The following is a 15,656-nucleotide window of genomic DNA, read 5'->3' on the forward strand; positions in this document are numbered from 1 at the left end:
ACTAGTCATTAGGCTGAGGTCAGTACTTCAACTGACTAGGTTGGATCTTCAACAGACTAGGTTGAAGTACTGACCTCGCAGCGGAAGGGCTTGTATCCGCAGGTGTAGCTCTCTCCTCGGGCCAGACGCGGGTGGCTCTGGCCACTGCTGCAGTACACACAGGAGCCACCGGAGTCTGGGTGCTTCTCCTTCATGTGGGCCTCCAGGGTCTGCTGGTACTTGTAATGCCAGTTGCACTTGGGACACTTGAGTGTCTTGCACGAGTTGCGCGAGTGCATCATGGTCATGTGTCCGCCCAGGGACCGCGAGGAGCCCAGAACGGTGTCGCATTTGGGGCATTCCACTCCACTTCCTCCTGGCCCGTGGTTCTGAGGGCACTCACCGCCACCGCCCATTTCACAGGTCCCCCCTGGGTGGGGGTGTGGGTGAGAGTGGGTGTGGGCTGAGGGGTGGAGGTGGTGGTGGTGATGGTGTAGGTGGTGATGGTGCAGAAGGGCTCCGCTGTCCTCCTCTCCCTCTGCCGGGAAATCATTTGGTTCAGGAGCTGTGGCACTATCTCGATTGGCACTTTCGTCGGCGGCGTCGTTGGAGGCCAGAGGTGAGGAGGTGCCCGCGGCAACGTCCTCGCTCCCTCTGCTGGCTGCAGCTGCCATCGCCATGGGGACAGTGGGCCCCTGGCAGTTAAAGCTCACAGGGAGCTCCAAGGTCCTCCCCCCACCGTCTGCCGCCGAGCCCTCTTCCCTGACAGAGGAAGAAGAAGTGGAAGCTGGGGCTTTGCTGTTGAGGGTGGGGCTGGCTGCAGATGGGCAGGCAGTAGGCTGGAGAGCGCTACTAGGCATTAATAAAGGAGATTTGGAAATGCTTTGGTTTGATACAGCCGGTTCCCCCACTTTTCCACCGCCACTGCTACTGTTACCAACACAGGCCAGCGGAGTTCCTTCTTCCTCCACCTCGTCTTCCTCTTCCTCTAATAACAGTTCCTCCTCTTCCTCCGAGCCCCCCTCCTGGCTAGCCAAGCGTACCTTGCCTTCTCGCCCCTCCTTGTCCCCACGCTCCCGCCTGCGGATCCCCTCTTTCCCAGCAGGCCCCTCTGTTCTCCCTTCCTGCTTGGGCAGGGCGTTGGAGTCTTTGGCAGGGCCTGGGGTTGAGGTAAGAGCAGGTGCTTTGGGGTTGCCCAGCCCCCCCAGAGAGAGGAGGGAGCCTTGCTGCTGCTGCAGGCCAGAGGAGTCAGAGTCTTTGTTCAGGAGGGCCTCGCTGCCCCCACTGCTGCTCCCTGCCTCCAGGTGGACCCCACTGAACGTGCCGTAGAAGCTCTGGCCAGAGTTCATGGGGACCATGGTGGGGGGCGCCGGCACAGGAGAGCTCTTGTTTTTTGGTTCCAGGAAGCTAATGAGGGGCTCTTTGTCCTTCCCGATGCCCTGGATGATGGCAGACGCCTTATTGTCCCCCAGCAGCCGCCTCTCGTCCTCACACAGGGTCATGCGGTGGTCGTGGACGGCATGAGTGGCGAAAGACCGCGGATAGCCGAAGGACAGTTTGCAGAGAAAACACATGAGGATGGGCTTTCCCTTGCCATAGAGGGCCAGCCCATCAAATTTGGAGAAATCCACGTTGTTGGGAACATCTTTGGATACGCAGGACTTCTTGGCAGACCCGTCGCTGTTCAGGTAATCCTTGTTGCTTTTGTGCCGCACATCGAAGACGCGGAAACTGTGCAGGACAGGACTGAGGCCTGCCAGGGTTGAGGTATTGGGGAAACCTTGGTCTGAGGAACCGAACCACTTCCCGAACGACGAGGCTATGTGGAACGTGTTGATGATCTGAGGGTACACCGAGGATGAGGTCCCAGCAGGTTCCCCCGGCTTCCCCGCCACGGGGAGAGAGTTTGTGGGGAGCAGGCCGGACACCGCACCCCCTCCGCTTTGGATCAGCTGGCTGAGACTCTCAACAATGTAGGCCGAGCCGTCCGGCTGGTAGACTATCTCTCCAGCCAGGTTCTCCACATCACTGCTCTCCTCTTCTTCCTCCTCCTCCTCTCCTTCCTCACTCCCGCTCTCCGCCACACCCCTTCGTCGGTTGGGCTGCTGGCGTAGCAGCGTGGGCATGCCCCCTCCTCCAGGAGCTATGGGTACTCCGGGGAAGGGCTGCAGACTTGGGAAACAGCTGTCGATCTCCATCTCATCCAAGTCCTCCAATTCTTCTTCTTCCTCTCCGCAGCTCACTCCCTCCTGCTCCTCGTTGAGCTCCTCTCTTCTGGGGTGCAGCTGGCCTGAGGCGGAGCTGTCGCTGTGGGCCAGGGGTGGGGTCCGGGTGGGATGCTGCGGCTGCTGTGGCTCTCTCACAGAGGGGTAGGGTGCAGAGAGAGACAGGGGCTCCAGGGAAGAGGGCTGGCTGCTGGGAGGGACCTGCGAGTTAGAGTGATCGTTCCAGGTCTGCAGAGGGTAATGCTGCTGCTGCTTTTGCTGGGAGGTGGTGGAGGAGCCGAGCCCATCGTCTGTCCCAGAAACCACGGGAGACTCACAGCTGTCCATGCTGATGCCTACATGAGGTGTTCATCGCATCCAGGCCTGCAGACACAGAGAGAGAAGAGAGAGAGAGAGAGAGATTGGTAAGAGACACTAATGGTAATGTATATATGAAAGGACCATGGTTATCAACAAGGACACACACATATGCGCTCTTTTCCTGAGCTTGTATGAACTCCTTTCATAATCATAACCTATAGCATTGTTCTCATCCTAAGTACTTCCATATTCCCCCCTCCCCTAATGCTCTCATCACGTAAAGGGGGATAAAAAGCACCTTCATCAAAGGAACATCTATCTATAGAACCCAGGCGAGAAGAACACATTTAATGTATAGTGCATCGGGTGAGAGCCAAAAGTGTGAGATCTAATTAGGTAAATGACAGAGGGCTCATTATGTTAGATTAGGTACTTAAACACAATACCTGAGACGAGCACTAATAAGTCGTCCCACGATTCATCTTCCTGCCATTTCAGGAAGTTACCATCTTTTATCTTCACCTTCCAAACAACACCCCTAATCTTACATTCTCAAAATCCTACATCCGTTTTTAATTAACTTCCAGTCAGAAAAAGGGAGAAACAGGCCTAACTTAATGGATAAAATAGATTCATTGTGCGATAATTAGACACCGACACAGAAACCACCCATCAAGACATGATACATTTACATAACTAGAGAAGTGAAGGGTACTGCTGATAACTTCACAGCCATTTTACAGCCCTCTCCCTTCCTACTGAAATAAGAGAAATCATGCATAGAAAAACACATCACCCACTCCTCTCTCGTTGAGTGCACACAACGCAGTATGCAACGCAGGTAATTACTTGTATCCTCGCATACACACTCTCACAAAGAGGAGGAGAGGAAAAAAGGCTATGTTTTCAGTAAAGCCCAAAATACACCAGCTGGGTTGGGACTAAAATGCAGCTGTGTTTAGATCTGGCATCCACCTCCTCGGTCAGCCTGGTTTCAAACACTCCAGCCATCCTCTGCCTCTGAAAGAATAAATGGGAGCTGTGCTTTCAGGAGCTGGCCATGCCCTGAGCACCAGTGGCCCAGCAATACACAGGCCGCAATTTAGAGTGGCGAGGAGATAAAATGATAGCGCGAGATACTGCTGAGCTAATAATTGTATTAAAGGGATGCAGGCAGGATTGATTAAAGGGGGGCGACCGGGCTGAAACCAATAACTCTGGCCTGCCCTTTAACCCAGCCAGTGCTGAATATTACATGAGCAAAGTTTCCCGGCACCATGCTCAGCCCAGCCGCCATGTCCCAGGTGATTAGCACATTCGCTGCCGCCACTTGATTTATTTACTTATTTACTTAGGGATGCAAATTCTAGCTGTGATCAGACAGTGTGTCTCTACCCCACCCCCTACCATATTAACTACAGAGGGCTGGCCCACACTGGAGAGATTGATAATGTCTGCCTCGCTCTTCATTAATGTCTGATAGAAAATACCCCCCCCCCCCCCACTCCACCCTATATGCACTTATGCTACTCAAACAACGGGCCGAGTCTTTTAGCATGCACTTTTAGCATGCACATTTTGACTGGATTTGCTAATTATGACCGTATGCCCTGACTGGAGGAGTGAATTCTAATCAGGTGTAATTAATTCACATAATTGGTTCGATAAGAAACCCCATATTGTATGTTTAACTGCATTATCTGAGCGTAATGAAGGCAAGGCGGTTGTTAGACACCGACACAGAAACCACCCATCATGACATGATACATTTACATAACTAGAGAAGTGAAGGGTACTGCTGATAGTAGTAGTTGCAGGATCTTCCACTGAAAACAGTGAAGGTAGGCAACCATTTTGTGTCAGCCCATGTCCACCTGCTTTCATTGTTTGTACTCCACACAGACAGAGCCACACCGATGACCTCTCTGTTGCTTTGCATTCAGAATGAAAGATAGTAGGCTTATTAAGAGGATTACTTGATCCAGACAGACATGATTTGTAGCTGGCTGCCATATTGAGAGGGGATAGTAACCTGGTCAGTCTGCATTTACTATCTGCTCCATTAATAAGAGAACTCTAGGCGCTCTGCAGACATTTCAACCAAATGGACTGAGGTAAACAAAACCACAGCGAATGATTTATTTTCTCTCCAAAAATCCATGCCTTGTCTAACAGACAAATAAAATAACTAATTTATTCATTAAACGAAGGACACCTGGATCATATTTTGTAGCTAACTACAAAAAAGGAACAAACTTTCCAGTGGGTGATTTGTCTAATGAGAAGACTTAGCAATGAGATGAGTACCCATCCTGTCTGAACATGGATCTCCTTCACACCTTTTCCTGTAATCTGTTGTTCCATCAGCCCCTCCTCCAGATTCCACTGCCTGTCCTGACCATGCCCCGAACACTGTGCCCACATCACTGCCTGCTACATGGGGCGCATAGCTAGCCCACAGAGGGGTGGGGTGGAAAAACACACAACACACCAGCCTAAAGTACTGCTTTTACATCCCTCATTCACTACATTTCTCCAGTTCTTTGTCCAATATCCTTCTATGGCTCTCAGAGTCTAAACAGCAGTGCTAGCATGTAGCTACTGTATAACTGTATGTGTGTGCACTATGCATCTATTAGCATCACGCCCTTGTAATGTGTCTAAAGCAATTAGAGTGGGAGAGGAGAGGAGGATGACCCCTGGCCAGTGATGGAGGCTGAGCCGTGGCCTGAGCCAGCTCAGCGTGTCCACTGCTTACTAGAAAACAGGATTGCTCTTTAAAATCAAGATGGTGTAATTCAATAACCTGTGGTGGTTACTGATGTGCAATGGGATTGTCTGGAGTCGGAGAGTCGCAGATGGGCCGGCTGATACAAAGCTATCTCCCTGTTTGTCTTTAGAAGGTCTGCTCGCTAAGCGACACCTGTTTAGAGCAGGAAATGCTTGAATCTTTCAAAGGCACTAAATGAGGGAGATGGACAGACGCGCTGGAAGGGCGAAGAGGGAAGTATGGGGCAAAATGTCTCTGTGCTGTAATAACCACACATTAAAATGATGAATCATGCCAGTAAAGGTAGTACTGCCTGCAGTATGTTAACATTAATGCCCAAGGTTAGGTACTGTACTATGCAAATTACTTGTACTTTTCCTTTGCATATTGGTATCTGAGCTGCTGCTAAAGGAAAACAACATGATTCCTGCCATAGCCTGTGCTTTCCAACCCTGTCCTTGTGTTGTCCCCATCTCTCTCCCTCCCTCCCTCCCTCCCTCTCTCCCTCCCTCTCTCCCTCTCTCCCTCTCTCCCTCCCTCCCTCCCTCCCTCCCTCCCTCCCTCCCTCCCTCTCTCCCTCTCTCCCTCCCTCCCTCCCTCCCTCCCTCCCTCCCTCTCTCCCTCTCTCCCTCCCTCTCTCTCTCCCTCTCTCCCTCTCTCCCTCCCTCCCTCCCTCCCTCCCTCCCTCCCTCCCTCCCTCCCTCTCTCCCTCCCTCCCTCCCTCCCTCCCTCCCTCCCTCCCTCTCTCTCTCCCTCCCTCCCTCCCTCCCTCCCTCCCTCTCTCCCTCCCTCCCTCCCTCCCTCCCTCCCTCCCTCCCTCCCTCCCTCTCTCCCTCCCTCCCTCCCTCCCTCCCTCCCTCCCTCCCTCCCTCCCTCCCTCCCTCTCTCCCTCTCTCCCTCCCTCCCTCCCTCACCGGGCCCACTGGGCTGAGAGACAAACAATAAGCAGCCAAAACAAGCCTCAACTCACAATAAGAGATAATCAGAGGGAAGAAAAGCATGGATTCCTGGACTCTGGGAGAAAGGGAGGGAGGGAGCATGTCCATACACACTACACAGGGCCTGGCCATAGGGGGCAGTCCTCCCACCCATCCTCACACCTCTTCTACAGAAGTCAAATGCCAGACCCTCTTTTCTCCTGTCTCTGACTTAGAGGCATAAAAAGCATTATGTTCTCCTCCCCCATCCTAACAAAGCAGATAAGGTTGAGCCTATTGAAAGGGCCCAGGTCCTAATGAACCCTGTCAGAGAGTGGGTCTGGTTGTCATTTTGCAGGGATGGAAAATGAGATAAGTTTTTATTTATGGGCCCTTTCATTATGTGGGATTTACTGGCCAAGCCAGGGAGGAATTAAAGGCTAAGGATCCATCTGATTATAAGCATGCACAATCACCTGCCTGGGGGCCAGGCCTCCAGAGGACCAGGGAGAACCAGGGTCTCCTGGGGAATTAACTCTGGCCCAGCCCCAGCTGAGAACACCCCCATCGGGCTTGGACCTGAACCCCACCTTACCCCCCTCCATCTACACCTAGACCCCAGCCTTGCTAGCTGAGGGGATACCTTTAAAAATAAAAAATAGCCCCCCCCCCCACTTCATCTCCCATTGTCCTTCAGGAGGTCTGTCTGTGTTCGAGTCTGAGCCATCTCACAGAGCCTCGGCCTGGCCAGCCACCGCAGGGTATGGGTGCTTATTGGAAAATCAATGGTGTAAATGCTAAGCAAGTTACAGGAAAATGTGGGAAGGAAGGCTTCTTATTGATAAATCAGGGAGGGCCTTTGATGTTGCACAGGGGACGTGCTTATTGATGGGGGAACCATTGTAGTCCTCAGGCAGAATGAACAGGGGATCTTCTCCAAGGCTTGCACCAGTTAATTAACAATGTATGTATGCATACATCTCACTCTTTACCTTAAGTCCATGGTAATGCCCAACCTAAGGCATGTATTACCCTTATCCCTAAGCCTTAGATGGTGGGATCTTCCTAAGGGACTGCATTGAGGCACAGGCTGCTTCTCTCCTTCTCGCCGCCTCGGCTTTACACCGGCTGTCCCTATCACCACCAGACCAATTTTCTCTACTATATACAGTACTAACATCTAGGCCAATTAGTTTTTACACAATTAACAAAATATGTTACTGTGCTAATTAAGTATGATTCCTAACACAGTACATCAAAGTGTTTCAAATCAGGCCAGTGTTTGTCTTTTCTCTGTGTACTGTAAACTTCCTCCCTCTCCTCCTCCCTCTCCTCCTCCTCCCTGTGAGTGTATAATACAGACACAAGGATGCTCCAGTGCTGCTCCTACTTCAGGAGGCAAAAAGTCACCTCAGGTCGATGGCACTCAGTCTGTAAACAGGGCTTCCCGTAAAATCAATGATCTTCAGTTGGAGCTATCAGTCTGTGGAACAGAAATAGCCGTGTCTGTGTCAAGACCGAGGCTGAGGCTAGGGCTCTGGCTGGGTAGGAGAGAGGGGAGTATATTGGTGGGTAAGGAGGGAGGAGGGGATCAGTGTAGTGTGGCTGGGAGTACTGTACATCAAGGAGCTGATAGCAGGGCTATCTGAGGCATGCTGCATCTGTCATGCCACACCGACTACACCTTCAGGTCCCAGGCTCTGAGGAGAGGATGTGGGCCAAACTACAATTCCCAGCACGTGTCACTGCAGTTACAAAACATTTCCTGCCAAAATTCTGGAACGAGATAAAGATTGGGCCAAAAATGGCCCTGCTGACTACTATATGGCACAGTAAAACACCCTAGAGGTGTACTGGTGTACTGCAGGCCATTCTGTATCACAGCATTAATGCCCGTCACCATTCAGCTCTTACACTGCTTTTCTTTGCCCAGATAAAGTATGAACAAATTGAATTTGTAGTGTCAATTGCCTCCTTTGTTCATGGACTCGAAATAGAACCTAGAAAATGCTGTTATCGATTACGCAACATCATCAGATTCTCTTAATCCATTCTGTGTTGCACAACAGAGGCGAACTGATTTGAACAAAGTGGCAGGGCTGTGATATAGCTGCTGACAGTCTGAACAAAGTAGCAGGGCTGTGATATAGCTCCTGACAGTCTGAACAAAGTGGCAGGGCTGTGATATAGCTCCTGACAGTCTGAACAAAGTAGCAGGGCTGTGATATAGCTCCTGACAGTCTGAACAAAGTAGCAGGGCTGTGATATAGCTCCTGACAGTCTGAACAAAGTAGCAGGGCTGTGAATTAGCTCCTGACAGTCTGAACAAAGTAGCAGGGCTGTGATATAGCTCCTGACAGTCTGAACAAAGTAGCAGGGCTGTGAATTAGCTCCTGACAGTCTGAACAAAGTAGCAGGGCTGTGATATAGCTCCTGACAGTCTGAACAAAGTGGCAGGGCTGTGATATAGCTCCTGACAGTCTGAACAAAGTAGCAGGGCTGTGAATTAGCTCCTGACAGTCTGAACAAAGTGGCAGGGCTGTGATATAGCTCCTGACAGTCTGAACAAAGTGGCAGGGCTGTGATATAGCTCCTGACAGTCTGAACAAAGTAGCAGGGCTGTGAATTAGCTCCTGACAGTCTGAACAAAGTGGCAGGGCTGTGAATTAGCTCCTGACAGTCTGAACAAAGTAGCAGGGCTGTGATATAGCTCCTGACAGTCTGAACAAAGTGGCAGGGCTGTGATATAGCTCCTGACAGTCTGAACAAAGTAGCAGGGCTGTGAATTAGCTCCTGACAGTCTGAACAAAGTGGCAGGGCTGTGATATAGCTCCTGACAGTCTGAACAAAGTAGCAGGGCTGTGATATAGCTCCTGACAGTCTGAACAAAGTAGCAGGGCTGTGATATAGCTCCTGACAGTCTGAACAAAGTAGCAGGGCTGTGATATAGCTCCTGACAGTCTGAACAAAGTAGCAGGGCTGTGATATAGCTCCTGACAGTCTGAACAAAGTAGCAGGGCTGTGAATTAGCTCCTGACAGTCTGAACAAAGTGGCAGGGCTGTGAATTAGCTCCTGACAGTCTGAACAAAGTAGCAGGGCTGTGATATAGCTCCTGACAGTCTGAACAAAGTGGCAGGGCTGTGATATAGCTCCTGACAGTCTGAACAAAGTAGCAGGGCTGTGAATTAGCTCCTGACAGTCTGAACAAAGTAGCAGGGCTGTGAATTAGGAATGTGGCGGCAGAGTGTCTCCTCACTTTTGGAGGGTGTGATGGAAACAGTGTGGTGTGTAATTAGAAGTAGTTCATTAGCTGTGGGTTAATTACTCAGTTGTGGAGAAAGAGCTGGTGGGGTGGCAAAGCGAGGGGAAGCAGCGAACACACAGCAGGAAGCTCCCAGTCTCCCGCCAATTAGCAGGCAGCATGGGGGGGCCGTTGAGCTGTGGCAGACTGGGAGTACAAATGAGAGAAACCTCACATCATCTCACTCACACCACAGAGAGGGAGAGGGGGAGCAGACTGAATACATTCAGATTAAAAATGCATACTGTTAGACATTGGTTTTCCTCGCTGTGTTGTTTTTGTTAAGCGATCCGTTTGCACGAAAGCCACTATTCTGTTTTAACATTGTATGCAATCACAGTCATTTTTAACTGATCTGTGACCTTGGACTCCAGATTCCGGAGTAGCATGCGAGTTTCTGCAAAGTGTCAGGTAAAATATTTAACAGAAGACACTGTTTTAATAACTACAAAAATAACTTCTTGTTACAGCAGCCGTGAGCTATCTTTCTTTTTTAACAAACCATAGTGGAAGTCGGCGCTGTGTTATTTCCATGCGCTGTCCCCAGTGGTTCGTTTAGATAAAGCTTTGTGTTCAGTAAATGCATAAATTATCTCTGGGATAAAGGTATTGATGTATAATCAGAGATGGGCGATCATGCTCACACCGCAAAAACCTACGTTCGCCCCCAGGCAACCTGGTGCACAGAGCAGGCACAGCATGCGCCACAACACAGCAGGGGGGTCCTGAGTTAGCAGGAGCATGTGTGTGTGTGTGTGTGTGTGTAGGCCCTCCTTTACATGCTAACAGAGGCTCACAAACACCAGGCTGATCAGTTAATTACACATCCACCCTCTCTGCCCCAGTTCAGACAGAAAGACAAGCAGGCTAAGTTGACTGATTAGTGATGGTCTTGTATAAAAAGTACTCCTATTCCATAGCATGCTGTGAACATTTTGTCATTGGGGTTAGGGGGGAATGCACAGGGACACTGGGGGCATTCCAGAGCCCAGTGGAAAGGTTAGTCTGGCACTAATCAATCAGACAACATCATACCTACCCATTCCTACCCATTCCTACCCATTCCTGGGAAGATCAGCTTAGAAGAGACTCCCAGAGAGAGAGAACAAGAGAGATAAGACAACTCCCTAGTCCAAGCTTCCTCCACTCCCCACTCACCTTTCCAACCAAAGGTGAGCGGGGAAAGGGGGAGATGTTTCTGATCAGGCCCAAGGTCTGAAAGTCTGCCAGGCCCAAGGCCTTCTATTCATTTTCACTAAATATCAAATCTCCCCCTGTTTATATATGAGGGAAGCAGGCCTTCTCTCCAGAGAGGATGGAAGTTAAATGTGCTAACTACAGGGCCTTTGGAGCCTTCAACTTCTCTGTTTTCACTCAGTCCATTTCATTTGGTTGCAACAGGATGAGGGTGGAAAGGGGGGAAAGAGGACTGACCGCGAGAAGCGCAGGACTGTTTTAATGTTATGGGCGCTTAGACGCTTGCAAACGATAGGCAGCCATGTATAGAGCAGGGCTGAATGGAATGAGAGAGGATAGGATCCCACATAGTTGTTCTTAGAGGTGAAGCGCTGATCTGAGGGTGTTTTTACATGCTAAACAGTCTTAGGAAAAGCTGCAGTAAAACTGCTGATCAACTAGATCACATTTTGTTGTAGTTCAACCCCCCCTCCCCCACACACTCACATTTTTCTTGCAGGCCTGCAGTTAAGGCAAGCCGACCGCAAACACGGTTGTTAAGATAATCAATACCATTGAAATATTAAACCTTAAGAAGCCGCATTATTGATTGGGAGGCCGATGATAAAACTGTTTATTATCATAATCGCAAAGGCACTATGCAAACGTTTTGGAGAGGACTTCAGATGTCCAGCTACTGGAGACTGGGACTAGACTTCTTGACCTCCGCTACCCCCCAGGCCCTTACCCCCCTCTACCTCCCACCCAGCTCCCCTGTCCTGTACGGCCCATCCTAACCCCCAGGGATTGAGGGGATAGGGGCAGACAAGGAAAAGTCATTACCACACTACTTCTCGTCCCATTAAGGACGGCTGGGTGAAAGTCTGATCAGCATACCCAGCCTCTGTTGACAGGGACAGCTCCTGTCCTTCCTCCTCCACCACCCTTACAGCCAACAGTGGCCCAGGCTGGGAGGTCGGTTATTCTGGGCTGCGGCGTGACAGATCCCTAACGGCACCAGGAGCCAGGCATAGCCTAGCCTCCAGTGTGACTGAGGCAGGACACAGGCAACCAGGCCCCACACTGGGGATCAGGGCCTGACAGACTGAGGGGGACAGGGATAACGCGCCTCTAATCCTGGGCCGCTCCATGTAATCAGGAAAACAAATACCTTAGTAATGACCCAGGCCTGCACCTGGTAAAACACAGGGATCGCTGGCACCTGGTAAAACACAGGGATCGCTGGCACCTGGTAAAACACAAGGATCGCTGGCACCTGGTAAAACACAGGGATCGCTGGCACCTGGTAAAACACAGGGATCGCTGGCACCTGGTAAAACACAGGGATCGCTGGCACCTGGTAAAACACAGGGATCGCTGGCACCTAGAATTAGACAAATATTCTCAGAAGAGCATTCTTTAAGGGACACACTCTCTTTCTGGAACACCCTGAAGAGGCACGGAACACACGCCAACACATCCATGTACACACACACACACACACACACACACACACACACACACACACACACACACACACACACACACACACACACACACACACACACACACACACACACACACACACACACACACACACACACACACACACAAACACAGCTATGGACTGTTGAGGGGCTTTGAGCAAAACTAGTGGGCAAGGCCTCATACCTTTTAATATATTACATAGACACAAGAGGTTAAGCTGTGACAATAAACCAGCTATATGAAGGCCAGGGAAGCTCAGATCTGGTCCACCCACAGGGGTATTTAGGGATATCAGGGGGACAATGAAGGGGTGAGCTGGAGGGTTACATAGAGCTTCCAGGACTAGCAGACAATGGCTGAAGCAGTGCCACCAGATAGACTGAGGGTTCGGGTTAGGCCCAGTGTTTTGTTAAGACTTTAAACCTGAGGAGGGTGATAAGATAACCGTTTAGATGGCATGCATGTGAAGGCAAAATGACCAAGAAACCTGAGTGGGTGACAGCTGTCTGGGGGTGAGAGCTGAGACCTGGACTAATGTGTGGAGAATGATGTCTAAGGAATGGACACTTAAACTACGATCTCTTTCCACACATCAGAATGAAAGACACGTAGTCATGCAGACTAGCACTGACACACACACACACACACACACACACACACACACACACACACACACACACACACACACACACACACACACACACACACACACACACACACACACACACACACACACACACACACACAGAGAGAGAAAGCAGAGTAGGGATTAGAGGGTGTTCCAGTGAAACCATTCTATGGAAATTATTTCTTTGCAGAAAAAGGCATGAAAGCCAATGGTGACCCAGCCTCTAATTCTAGAGCGGGATATCCTGGATAAATAATTAGAGGGTTCCTTTGAAGACCCTGCACAGCCTCTCCATTCACTCTACACTACACATTTGCTAAAGTCATTAATGACAAAGATTTGGAAAGAAAAAAATGAAAAACTTTCCGGTACACAAATACTTATTTTATGAGGCCAGGCCTGAATTCCTTACTGCTTAGTTGAAGCTCTTATGCTGGGAAAGAGCTGTGCTTGTTTTAAACAATAAACCTCGAGGGAGAACTAATTTCTGCAGCTTTCCCCTCCTTTAAAGAATTATGGAGCGTTAATAAAGTTAAAGGAATAATATGTCCTGTGCTTAAATAGAAGGAAGCGAAGGAGGAGTGTTGGGACACTCAATGTCCGGGCATTTGGAGAAAACAAAGACGAGAGAACAGACCCAGAGTTAGCCAGAAATGTGAAGGCCGCTCCATTTTGAAAGAATAACTCAGGAGTGGGAGTTAGGACTGCCAGGGAGAATTAAAGAGATGCACTAGTGATCCCACTGGCGCGTAATGCCTGGCTATTCTCATATAACACTGGACTACAGCTCCAATTAGGTACCCGTGCTCACACTTAGTGACAGGCTATTTTTACAAGTAGCTATGCAGCTTCCCAGGCTAGTGAGGCTACCCAGGCTCATTCTCACTGGAGACATAAATAAAGAGGAGATGACAGCTGAAATTACAGTCGTCATATCCGGATCCCTTTCATTTTCATCTGCCATTTTCTTGTCTAGTTCCATTTAAATTATGAATGTCACTGGAGAGAGGATACAGCAGTTGGAACAATGAGATGCGCATTGGGACTATATGTCTCTGGAGTCAAGGCCATTCAGCACCTGTCTACCTACAGATGGTACACTTCATCGTTAACAGTGTGGCGTTTTATAAACAGAACACTCATAAATCATATCTTTATGCAATCATCGTGTTAGAAAAGGTTCAGAACCTGCCTCATGGTCTACAAGGACAGAAGCCAAGGTATACTTTGAGAGGTGACGCGCATTCCTTCAGAGCAGAGCAGCGATGAGGAACTGTCAACAGAGGAAGAGGGAAGAAAAACACAAAGAGAAAACAAGTTGTTAAGTGTGTAACAAGGTGGCCTGGAGGGCGGCGCTGAAAGAAGCCTCGACGCTCTGCGTTCAGGAGTGTTAGAACATCAAACTACATTTCCGTCTCCGCAGAAAACTGCAGCTATGCGAAAACAATTCAAGGAGTAAAGCAGAACTGAACTCATTCACAAGCGTTCCTAATGTAACCATACCAAACCATGTAGCTGGGTTGTGTTCAAGATGGCTGAGGAGCTGTGAGATTCCCAGACAGACAGGCCCAGCAGCCAACTGCAGTCCAGGCCAGGCCAGCGCTGAGCCCCAGACCTCCTGAGGGACCTGACTCACAATACCCAGGGTGGGAACAACTGACTGCCAACAGCAGAGACAGAATGACCCGCTCATAAAACGAAACACTAAACAATGGACCAGTCTCATCTGGCTAATGTCCTAACGGCCTGGGATGCCTGCTCTGCTCTGGTCTGGTCCTGGGGTAATATCCATCTATGTATCAGGACCGGAGGAGAACGGACCCCTGGGACTGCTACTGGAGCCGGGAGGGAGGAAGAGAGGGAGAGGGAGAGAGCGAGGACGTCTCTCAGTAGTTATCTCTCTAGCAGAGAGACAGTGGGGGGTGAGAAGGGGTGAGGAGGACACCACAGGGCCCTGATAGGCGGCTGGGGGGAAAGACGACACCGCACTGCAAAACATAAGACGATCAAAGTTGTTGGCACGTCAACTCTCACAGACAAGCCGGGCATTGTGATGGCTGCCAGGGCTCAGAGATTGATGCCTGGGCTGGAAATGCACTCACAGTCCCTCAGCCTTTCTGGGTGGGTATAGAGAGAAGGGGGGGGGCAGAGAGAGAGGAGAGCTGGGAGGGAAAAAGAGAGGAGAGAGGGAGCTGATGGACAGGGCCAGTAGGGGCCAGGGCTCAGCTCAGCTCAGCCCTCCTGTAATTTACATTGCTGAGTAATTAGCTGCAGGATCAGGGGCTACAAACGAATGAAAGATGCATCTCTCAGGGAGAGGGAGACATGGGGAGAGGCCTGAAGGCTTACTGTGCTTCTCGCTTTCTCTCGCTCTTTCTCATATACACACACACACACACACACACACACACACACACACACACACACACACACACACACACACACACACACATCACCCAGGGTCTCCCTCATCACCCAGGGTCTCCCTCATCACCCAGGGTCTCCCTCATCACCCAGCATCACCCAGGGTCTCCCTCATCACCCAGGGTCTCCCAGGGTCTTGCTCACAGGTCAAGGAGGGAATGGAGTAACACTAACACATATACTTTAAAGGAAACATGCCAACAACGAACATGTTTAGAGCAAACAGACAAATCAGACCACGCCCTCACAGTTATCGTTGGCAGAGGTACACCAAGTAAAGTCAGAGAGAGAGAGAGAGAGAGACATACTGGCCCCATTCACCAAGCTCAGATAAACAGCTGTCCATCAACCCAAATCCAGCTGATGGAACAGCCCCCAGGGAAACAGGATCAGGTTGGAGTAAGACATAGCTAGGCTAACTGTAGCGCTGCTCTAGCTAGGCTAACT

At 50.2% G+C, this 15,656-nt stretch overlaps 1 protein-coding gene across 7 annotated transcripts in view; it reads right to left on the bottom strand.

Annotated features, from left to right (window-relative positions):
• LOC106587324 (zinc finger homeobox protein 3) overlaps positions 1-15,656 on the bottom strand; it is a 411,964-nt gene that overhangs the window by 110,064 nt on the left and 286,244 nt on the right. For all 7 annotated transcript variants that reach the window (XM_045709036.1, XM_045709037.1, XM_045709041.1 and 4 more), the window contains one exon: positions 75-2,567. In XM_045709036.1, the coding sequence (XP_045564992.1) occupies positions 75-2,531 (2,457 nt within the window). In that variant the 5' untranslated portion in view covers positions 2,532-2,567. The remainder of the gene's footprint in view (positions 1-74; positions 2,568-15,656) is intronic.

This window comes from Salmo salar, chromosome ssa26, assembly GCF_905237065.1.
Source record: "Salmo salar chromosome ssa26, Ssal_v3.1, whole genome shotgun sequence".
NCBI lineage: Eukaryota > Metazoa > Chordata > Actinopteri > Salmoniformes > Salmonidae > Salmo > Salmo salar.